Source organism: Melospiza melodia, chromosome 10 (genome assembly GCF_035770615.1).
Source record: "Melospiza melodia melodia isolate bMelMel2 chromosome 10, bMelMel2.pri, whole genome shotgun sequence".
NCBI classification, from domain to species: domain Eukaryota; kingdom Metazoa; phylum Chordata; class Aves; order Passeriformes; family Passerellidae; genus Melospiza; species Melospiza melodia.
Window position 1 is genome coordinate 19,162,905 of NC_086203.1, and position 11,072 is coordinate 19,173,976.

At 40.0% G+C, this 11,072-nt stretch overlaps 1 protein-coding gene across 1 annotated transcript; it reads right to left on the reverse strand.

The window, feature by feature from the left end:
• Positions 1-339: 339 nt before the first annotated feature.
• On the reverse strand, positions 340-11,056 carry ARF4 (ADP ribosylation factor 4). The gene is made up of 6 exons (XM_063164696.1): positions 10,806-11,056; positions 4,736-4,816; positions 4,163-4,272; positions 3,123-3,194; positions 2,484-2,609; positions 340-1,615 (listed from the first exon to the last, which is right to left on the reverse strand). The coding sequence occupies exons 1-6, from the start codon at positions 10,870-10,872 to the stop codon at positions 1,529-1,531; spliced, it is 543 nt and encodes a 180-aa protein (XP_063020766.1). The 5' UTR covers positions 10,873-11,056; the 3' UTR covers positions 340-1,528.
• Positions 11,057-11,072: the final 16 nt, after the last annotated feature.

Consider the following 11,072-nt stretch of genomic DNA (forward strand, 5'->3'; position numbering starts at 1 on the left):
TAGTGGGAGGGTTGAATAGTATTTGCTTCTATACAGCAGACAGGCAACAGAAAAATAGATTCTAAACTACCCATCAGTAGCAGCCTCAAAACACATATTAATTTATGCCTTTTGAACTACAAAGGTGTAAGGGGACAGAAATATGAAAACAGCCAGCAGCAGTTGTGTAGAGATGATTTTTGGGGAGTGATTATCAGCATTATTGTAATATTTGCTATATCCCTGTAAAAAACACTCAGGTTACCTTCCCAGCTAGCCACCAACAGAACGTGTGACTCTCCTGCTGGGACCCATGTAGGTTTTGACATGTAGATAAAACTATGAAACAGACATGCATGCTTTTCAGGCAGTTCAAATTTGTTTTATTACAATTTTTTAACTGTTAGTATTTTCATATCTGGACATCTTGAAAGGAATTTTAGATTTACAACTTCAAAAGACATTACAGAATTATGTAAGCCCCAATGACAGCTACTCTACTGCACTGTATACAACTTGGTTGCCTCCCTTCCATGTCCCACTCTACACAGCTCCAAACAAATGAAAATTTGAGACTGGTGTCCATATTCAAGCTGCAGGAAAGCTCAGTATATGGAGAAAGAATAAATGATAATTTGCATTCAACTATTTCAGGAATCAAGAAGAGAATACACAGAACTATACATTTTATCATTTTATTAGGAATAATTCCAAGTGGGTTATGAAGAAACGAATCCATTGAGTTTGATGAATTTTCCAAAATTTCCTTATGAAGATATGTTCACCAACAAACAGTAAAACTTCAGCAGAACTATTATACACTGGGCAAAAATAGTCAGGCTGATACCAAAAAGCAACATGCAACATAAAAAAAAGATACAATATAAAGGAAGACAATCTGCTGAATATTAAAAACAACCTCAACATGAGCTCTTCGCAACCAGCACAGAACTATTCTACCCATCAAATCCAATTCACACAAAGGCAAGTTGGGCTGACAGAACCCAAGGATCAATAAAATGTTCCTCAGTGCAGTAAGATTTGTATAGTGTTTTAGAGCATTTCCTTGGCTTGGAACAAGCAGAATTAGGAAATCTTTTTGGCAAGGGAGAGAAATAAATACATACGGAATGCTACATTTTTAAATCAGCAGACTGTCTGAGGAATGAAACAGGGCATCAGTAAACTAAGAGTAGCAGGGAGAAAAAAAATTAAAACATTAATTTATTGGGGCTCAAAGAATATTCAAAACAGATCTTAAAGATGTCACAATAACTATATTCAGGCATTTAGGCTAACAAGGGGAATAAAATCAGAAGATACACTTTTTCCAAGTTAAGGAGATTTTTACCCAAGCATATTGCTACCTTTGCAACATGTAGCTCGGTAAACAATAAATTGGCAACGAAACAAGTTGAAACGCTGTAATATCCTGCCCAAATATCAGTTCCAGATACTGTAATAACCAAGATGCAAACTAATTTTGTTGTAACAAGCCTAGACCACTTATATCAAACATGTCCCTGGTGAAAGAGTCATCCAGTTGGAATTAGCGTTTTGAGAGTTCATTTGACAGCCAGTCAAGTCCCTCATACAGACCAGTTCCTTGCGTAGCACAGGTAGCCTGGACATACCACTGTTAATGTAGAACACAAAAATTCAATTTAAATACTGACAAAATGCAAGCTAAATTATGACAGTGTGACACTCTTTAGTGCTGTTAGAATTGTGTGTGTTATACCAGTGTTTTGTGCTGTAAGTAGAATCAAGATTGAACAAATGGTATTTTAAAAAATTTTGAGAAGTACATGCAGTGTAGAGGAGGTTCAGACATTATCTGGAAATTCAAGTGCTGGCCTGGTAAAGGCTACAACATAGCTTAAGGCATCAAGAAACAAACACAGAACTTGTATTTGGTTTACATGCTGAAAACTACTTCTTGTCTCTGAAAGACTGCATTTTGGGAAGTGAACGTGGAATTATCTACATGAATGGACCTCTGAAACAGCTTCTATGGTCAGGACCTTAGTGTGCCAACACAGACACTCAGATTACAAAAGGTGGGATGGTTCATGTGAAGCAAACCTGTGCCTCTAAAACCTGAGCAGATGAAATCTAATATTCTGGAAGCTACGTAATTTCCTCCTGGAGGTGGGAATGTAGAATGCATTTGTTCTCCCAGGGTACTGAGAAAACAGGAAATCCCATCACATACTTTGTGAAATGCTGGACGTCTGCATTTCAATGACAGACTGGAGTGTTTGTATGTTTTCAGAAAAAGGTGAGAAATGAAACACCTCTAACAGCTGAACACACTGGATTATACTTCTAAATCACTTATTTTGAACAAGGACCTGAATTATCCATTATGAAGTTTAACAGTAGGTGTGTGCATCTTTCTACAGAAAAAGGTGAAAACTACCCTTTCCCTTAGAGGAACTTTACATTTCTGATAAATAATAGAGGGAGCAAAGAGCTGAGCAGTGAGGAAGCTGAGCACTTACAGTTCTGTTACGCAGAGACTGAAGGCCTAGTTTGTCTGTCATTTCACTGATTGCCATGGCATTGGGCAGATCCTGTTTGTTGGCGAACAGGAGCAGCACTGCATCTCGCAGCTCATCCTCCTGAAGCTAACACAAAACACAGGCATGTTATTGAATTGCCTCAGTTAAATACATCAGTTACTTCAACAAACACTAAAAAAATCTAAATACTGATTTAAGGGTTGTAAACATTTTCATTCTTACTCCTGAAGTCACTAGTAAGTATTGAATGCAATTCAACTAGTATACAACAGAACTCCTGCAATTAAGGAAGTCACCTTTCAATTTAAAAAGTTTACATTTATGGGCATCTTGCTGGTGAAATATCCTCCAGCATCAATCTGTTCTTCTAAAACTCTTTTCCCACTGCATTCCTATCAAGGTTTCATGAATGAAAGGTTCAGACAATTATTGGCTCTCCACAGAGTGGAAATTACAACTCGGTGCACTGTGTGACCCAGAATTAAAACCTCAATACAATACACACTGTACAGACTCCCTAAAACTCTAAAATCCAAAATCTCTTAGGGAACCTGGCAAACATTCAAAAATAGAACAAATCAGTCTAACAATTATACCTCAGAAGATATTGATATTTACCATTTTCTGCAGCTCTTCTGCTGCTTCCTGGATTCTCTCTCTGTCATTGCTGTCTACCACAAAAATGAGGCCCTATAGAAAGTTAAGCAGATTTGAAAAAACAATGTAAATGTGCAGCACTATTCTTAAACCACCAAAATACTCATATTGAATATTGTGATTGCTTACCTAAGAAAGGGGACAAATTTCACAGAAATTTCTGTTTAAACAATGCATGATGTGTGTGTGAACAATTACCTATGTCTCAACTTCAAAATAAAGTTAGAGGAAAAAAATGCAGCAAAATCACATAAACTAACTCTTCCCCCTCCCCTTTCACTCACTGTCTTGAAAATCACAAGTGCTTCACCATCTCATATTTACCTGAAAAAACCCACACCCTTTAAAGTAATGCCTGAATTTGTTTAAAAAAAGTTTGTATCAAACAGTACTTCTAATGGCATCTCTGTTATTCAAGTGCTCTTACACAATTTACTCTTAACCTTTCAGCTGAAAAACTTGCTTTTATCATTCTCTTCAAGGAAAGAGAAGTATCTTCTAGGAGTATTTAGTAACAGGACAGTAATAAGGAACTGAAAATAAATATTGCTCTATTCACAACAGTATGGTGGTGCAAAGTCCCTTTTGTCAATCCAGACCTCTATATTTTTCTGCACCAATCATATGCATCATGCTGCACACAAATATCATGGAAACAATTCTATATTAAACACAAAAAACCCCAAACAAACTCACTGCAGAAGTTTTCTGATACTATTAAGCAACTTACCTCACTACCTGTCAACCAAAGGTATCACATTCATGTCCCAAAAACTGACAATAGTCACATCATTGTGAAGCTAGCACTTTTCAATCAACTGGTAACAAGATCTTTTACCATATTTTAGAGGCTCAGCTTACTAAAAACACTCACTTAGCATAATAAAAGCTGTATATTTTAAGAGTTCCTCACAACAAACCAGTTGCAACTTTCCATATGTACTCTACAAAACACAATGAGGCTTTACAAAGTAGGTCTTTAACTACTGCCATACTCTTACCTGTGTGTTTTGGAAATAATGCCTCCAAAGAGGTCTAATTTTATCTTGACCACCAACATCCCAGACTGTGAAACAAATGTTTTTATATTCTACCGTCTCCACATTAAAACCTAAAAATGAAGGAGTTCAGTAATTAGAAATAGTTAATTCTAGTGTTAAAACATAATTCTAATCATGTTAAAGATAGATACTTCCTAAGATACACTTCTCAAAATATGTATAAAATGGCTTATCAATACTGAACTGATAAATCAAGAAGAAAATTGACTGAAAGGGAAAAAAGATGAATCACTTATATCCAAGTCCAAGTGGCTGAGCAAATCTCTCAGCCAAACTGTGAGACTCATAGTGTTTGGGGGAAGTGGTGCTATTGATCTGGTTCCTGTCCTCCTGTCCATCTGCTACTGGCCATGGTTAGTAGCTGGATTCTGGTCAGGATGTATCTTTGGTCTGACATAGTTATCTTTGTCTTGATTCTTATTCTACCTATAAAGACAGCAAATCCCTGCACTCTTCAGAGGCCTGTCAGGTTTAAAATAACAAGAATAAAGATATAAGAACTGGTGATCTTACCAATAGTGGGAATTGTGGTGACAATTTCTCCTAGTTTCAGTTTATAAAGAATGGTTGTCTTACCAGCAGCGTCCAAACCAACTAGAAGGAAGAGAAAAATTGCTTTAGTTCACAAACTGAACTACAACCTGCTAATTTCAAAGCTTGTCATTTTACATGCTGAGTATTAGAAGGTTTTTAGTGAGAACAGCTTTTTAAACACTGTTAACTCATTTCTGAGAAACTACTGTATGTTCTTCCCCATCTCCTCCATCCAGCGCTGAGAGAGAACAAACCATGAAGAAAACAAGCTCAATAAGATGCCTCCATTCACAACCTACAGGCTCACAAGTTGTAAGTAACCTTCCTTTAGTATTTGTGTTAATTAAGCTTTATCATTCATGTTGAAAGTTTCTTCTGTGTTAATCAGGAAGATTTAAAAAGCCTGGCAGCAATCTACAAGCAGCACAATTTCTAACTGATCACACGTTTGTTCACTAAGCTGGGGAAGGCCTCCCCTACTCAAGCTCCTGCAAAGCTCAGCTTCACAGGCACTCCTGCACCAACCCAAGCTGCCACTACACACAAAGACACTTCTTGTCCCTTATTCCAGCCTCTCCTCCCTTTGCTAAAACATTTGTTAAGCACTGAAAAAACCACAAACATCAGGCAGCTCTCATCATCCCTCCACATACACCACAAGGGCTGTAGGTATTCATCAGAATATCATTTCCATACAGTGAGATCCACTAGGATGCTTCCATTAGGAGTCTTCTCCTAATGACTGTTGGTCATTACAGAAGACATTCTGCACTTAAATTTGCTGTTCTGTTTCTAAAACAAAACCTGAGCTTGCTGTTTCTCAATGTAAGCTATGTGGTAAATATGAGACACTTCAGAAATAAAATAAAACGAAGCCTAAAAGATATTTTTTTAGACATATCACCAACACTGCAAGCATACTCTGTAGTTTTCTAGAACTGTTTGTGAAACTGCTTATTGTTAAGCATTTTGGAACACATAAATGTAACTCAAAATAGAATTCTTTAATTTAGAACCCAATACCTAACACACAAGCACCTCCATAAACAGCAGGTACTAAACACCACAGCACAAAATGTCTCTTTTGTCAGTAACATTTGCCCAAGCAAAAATACCTCCCATCAGAAGAGTTAATTAATGCTTTTGCAAGAAACCAAATGCTATCCTCACTTTATAAGGATAACACACATTCTTAAGCATTCTGAGTTAACTTCCTACTCTGCAACTGCAATATACTGAGCTTTAAGTGGTTTGGTGACTTGCCTATTAATAACACAACTGTTTCCTTAGCATCACAAAAAAAGGGGGATTCAAAATTACCTGCTCATTCAGAATGAAACCAAACTCTGCAGAAACCTCCTTTTTCTCAAGATACAAACTGCTGTTGCAGCAAACTAAACTAATTTTAAAAACCTTATCTATAAGTGTCCTATATTCTAATTGCGTGCATAAGATTAAACGTGCCAATGCAGCTTCTTTGGTAATGTCACTGCACGTTAAAAAAAAAAAAGTTGTTTTAATTCTTAATGTCATGACAGCACAAAAGAAAGGGTGTGGGGTGGAAATCTACCATCAAAACCAAAGTTCCTTGACTCTAAACAAGCTCCAAATGAAATGTAAGGGGTTTGAGTTTGCTATTGTTTAAGTGTTGGTTTCCTTCAAAACCACACACAAACATGAACAAAAAAACTCACAGTGCAGCAGAAATTACACAAGAACTTGCAAGCCATGAAACTTGTAAATGCCACAATTTTCCCCACACCAGTTAAGTGTCAGGTCACCTCACAAAACCCTCTAAGCTGACTTCAGAACCCTCAAATACTGCAGCTACGCTGGAAACCAATGTTTTTAACAGTACAGTGCTTGAAACCCAACACTATTTTCATGAAGTTCAACCTCAAGTAAGCACTTGTAGGACTTGGACCTTCTTAAGTACATATAATGCCTGTACATGTTATGATAGGGTCTTTTCCCAGGGTTTTTTCCAGAGGGTTTTTAAAATAATTAATAAGATAATTTAGTGAACCAATTAGAGTTACAACTACTACTCAAAACTCTTCTCTTATTGCTCCCCACCAAAAATATTACTGTTATCAACATAATAAACACTGACAAGATCTTTAAAAATTACCAATGTAAGAAAGATGCAACTGTCTACACAAACTGCTGGACTGTATTTGTGGTTTACACTAACAGCACAGATATAGACAAAGAAAAAAGCTAATCTCATTCCAAAGAATGTACACAGGATATCAAGATCTATTTGAAGACATGAGTCAGAGTTAAGAAATTAGAAACTAGTAGAGAATTTAAACCACTTGCCATATTATGAAAATACTGCCCCAGTTACCCACTCTACCCTGGTGCACCTCGGGGTGCTGGCAGGAGGCTGCAGGGCCTGTGCAAGCACAAAGCCCAGACTCTGCTTAAATCCACTCTTGCCACAACTCTTGGTTGAGCTGTTGGACTTTGCACTGAGGCAGGCTGAGTTACAGGGTTGTGGGGACGTGCTTTCTTCTGCTGATTTCACACTTGAGGCAGAAGCTTAACTGAGGGAAGGACCTTACACAAATCCCCATGACCCTATTTGCAAAACTCTCCTCTTTTGACCAAACTGCAAACGTTATGAAGTCGAAAGAAGCAAGTCATAAAAAGCATAGCCTCCATTCATATTTCTTAGTCCAATCTGTAATTTAAAAAAATTTCAGAGCATTAAATCACATTTAGTCTTCTGGTGGGAAGTGTAACTACTGCTTTTAGTAATCCAAGAATAAACAGGTTTACATTTGCACTGGAACACTAAATGTAAACCTATGAGCTACTGCCACAACATAAACTTCACCAAGATCAAAAATCACATCTTAAATCCCCAAACAAAGTAAATTCCCAATTCTACATTTTCACTGATTCTACTGCCTGACTGACCATGGTCAAGACCAAGGTGTAAGAGACTCAATGAGGGGTTAAGCAATTGTGCTGCAAAGCACCGAGATTACAATGAAGTACAATGGGAAATGCAGACCTGCACTTGCAACCATTTACCCTTAAACTGAATCAAACATCCTCTTCCTCTAGCTGGAGAAAAAATATCTACAATGCTTTCAGGTGCTGCTAAAATCACTGTGGTTCTAAGCCCTTTACTAGTACCTCTTAAAGAGTGCTTTATTCACAGCCTGTCAGTTGTTTTTCTAAATCTCAAGCTTCTAGTTCCCTTGTCCCTGGGTAAATCATTCCTGATCACATCACATCCTTCATTAACCAACTTCCTACTCCGAGCACTGGTGGCTGACTATCAAGCTGCCTCTCTGATCACAGCACAAAACTTCATAAAAACTACAGAGAGCCAACAGCATGCAAACCACCATTGTCTAAAACAACACCTGCCCAAATAAAAACCAGCTAAATTATTATCATCTGTTGCAGTGGCACAATTTCCAAAGAATCTGCCATTTTCCACCCAATGTACTTCATAATTACCTTTGTATTTGAAGCTCCTGAGCAGTCACTCTATCAGTTAACACTTGCACAGCTACACCCAGACACAGAACACTAAATTATGACACTGAAAGGTGCACAATGAATGGGTGTCTTTTTTGCAAGGACAAAAAAAGCACTGGTGAAGAGTTTCACAGACAGGCACATGCAGGGTTAGGACTCAGTGTTTCTACTCCTGATGTCCCAGTTGCTGAATCTGACTTTCAGACATTCAGCCCTATCCCACAGTCCTTTCTTGTCCCTCATGTTATGCCTATTTATAAAGAAAATACATGAATCTTCTTTTCATGCATTTCTTTCAAATAGTAACTTAATATTTTAGAAAAATACTTACTTATACTAGTATACTTAAAAAACCCTCAATGTTTCAGTAACAGTATAACATTAAATATCCACTTCATATCATAAACAGAATTTGAGAACATAAAAAATAAGTGAGTGCTGTTGGTAATGGTCCCTGATGAGAAATACTCAAATTCTGCAGAACTCAATAACATAAAGTCTGTGTTAGGAGCTAAATTAATTCTAATTAATCTTCAAGTCTGCAGAAAAGAAGAAAGCTGTGAAAAGGAAGTGATAAATTAATTGTCTGTTGGTATCAACTCACATAATATTTTTCCCCTAAGTACTTTACCCCATGAAGTTATTTCTTAATTGGTGTTCTACATATGGAAACTTAAAAGTTTGCCCTTGTAGACACCCATTTTCAAACCATACACTGAACATTATAACCTTAAGGGAAAGTTTTAATTCTATCCCAGTATTTATTCAGACATCTCTCCTCAAAGTGCTGACAGATGATGAAGAATGCTATGAAGGGATCAGTTTTACAGTTATACACAAATTAGGTCATGTTCAGTGTAACATTCTGCTCTAAACATCCAGTTTATGTCCTATAACAGACTCTCACCACAACATACCCCAAGTTCCACTCTCCCATACTACCTAACAAACACAGTGCTGTCCTGTGCCCTGATCCAGCCCTGCATTTTAATATGAGGACTGAAAATAAAATTTTTAAATAAATACAAAAATAAATTCATTTGAACCAACTGCTAGAAAATGCACCTTCCAAAGCCATCTCTAACCTAAATTCAACCTAATTTCCTACCAGTGAAGAGCCTTGCAAACAGTTTAGATCTGCATGACATCACTTTCCTGTTTTCAGTACTTTACAGAAAGTAACAGAACTACAAATACCACAGACTCTGTCTCATCCTGCATCCTACAGTCAAGCTCACTTGGAGACTTGACTTCATTCATTAAGAGTCATATGAAGAGTCTGGCTCTTAGGGAGACAACCAAATCACCTCCTTGAAACCAACACATGTACTAAGTTGTCTTGAAGACTAAAATGACTCAGATTATTTTGAAAATGGATGAGAGTCTCTAATTTCAAAGAGTTAAGATACAATAAAAATTACTGGGTAAGCAATAACAAACTTTACCATCACAAAATATATGGAGAACTTGAAAGATTATAATTTTTAAAAGCTGCACTACTGTGTCTGCTGTGCATATCCAGGCAGCACTAAGGATGGGTGTGTGCCAGGAAGTTTCACAGTTAGAGCCCACTCTCCTTGCTGGCTACATCCAAATGAGCACTTTATTCAGTTCCTTAGGACAAGCTACTTCAGTCAACGATAATGAACCAAATTTCATTCAATTTGGTAACAGAATCTGAGAAAAATCAGAGGCTAATAACTGTTTGTACATAAAGCTTACAGGGGTGGGTAGGTGGGTGGAAAAAGGCAGGGAAGAACTCGAAGCGGAGGAGGAAATACCAATGCAGTATGTGCTGGCTTTGACCTTTTGAACTATAATCTGAAAGTGAGAATCTTCAAGAGACACTGGCTTCAACTTCTACACAGCCCGTATCAAGAGAACAGATAATTTCAAAATAAATGGATATTAAAATTAAATTATTATGGGGGCAGACAGTAAAACTAAGCAAGCACCGGTTTGTACACAAGGCACAAAACTAATGCCCACGGAGGCTGTACCGAAACGCCCTTTCACGAGAGCCAGGATACAGCACTACAGCTCCCTACAGCTGCCGAAAATCGGCCATTATACGGCAGTCCTCACGCCCCTGTGCTGCACACACCAGGCTTTGTCACATCCAGCCCGCGGAGCCACAGTGCCGGGCCAGGAGGGCACGGCCGGGCCGCGGGGCTCGCTGGGCGCCCGGCCCGGGGACAGCGGCCCTGCCCGGCCGCAATCCCAGCTTTGTTCCAGCTGCGGGAACGGAGCTCGGCCTCGCCGGGACCGGCGGGACCGGGGAGCGGCGGGCGAGGCAGGGAGGGGCACGGGCACACGGCGGGAGAAAAGGAAGGGCAAACACAGCCCGATGCTCACCCACTCTGCTCCCCGCCGCTCTCCCAGCGCCCCCCCAGCCCATGGGACGGGCAGAGCGCGGTGTCCGCGCCCCGCAGTCCCGGACAGGGCGATTCCCCCGCCGTGACCCGCGGCCCGTCCCGCGGCCTCCCCTCCCCCCTCCGGCGGGACTCGGCTGCGCGGCCCCAGCCGGCCCGGGCTCTGCGGTGGCCCTCACCCATAAGGATGCGCATCTGCTTCTTGCCGAAGAGGCGCGAGAAAAGCGAGGAGATGGTGAGGCCCATGGCGGCTCCGGCGGCGCTGGGCGGCGGCGGGGGAGCGCTGAGGGAAGGAGGGCAGGAGGAGCGCGGCCCGGCCGGTGTACGCGCACGGATCTCTCCGCGCGCGAGGCGAGCCCGGCAGCGGCGGCGGGTGCTCTGTGACCGGGGACCTCGCTCGGTCTCTGCCACGTCACGCTCGCCGCGGCCGCCCCGGCTCCAACGCG

Bases quoted from the DNA above. Each gene is read 5' to 3' on its own strand.
- ARF4 (XM_063164696.1), bottom strand. From the start codon at position 10,872: ATGGGCCTCACCATCTCCTCGCTTTTCTCGCGCCTCTTCGGCAAGAAG. The intron at 3,195-4,162 runs GTAAGAGTATGG...AACTTTCTATAG, and splicing joins ATTATTTCCAAAACACACAG to GGCCTCATTTTTGTGGTAGA. The intron at 2,610-3,122 runs GTAAATATCAAT...GTTTTGTGTTAG, and splicing joins CAGAAGAGCTGCAGAAAATG to CTTCAGGAGGATGAGCTGCG.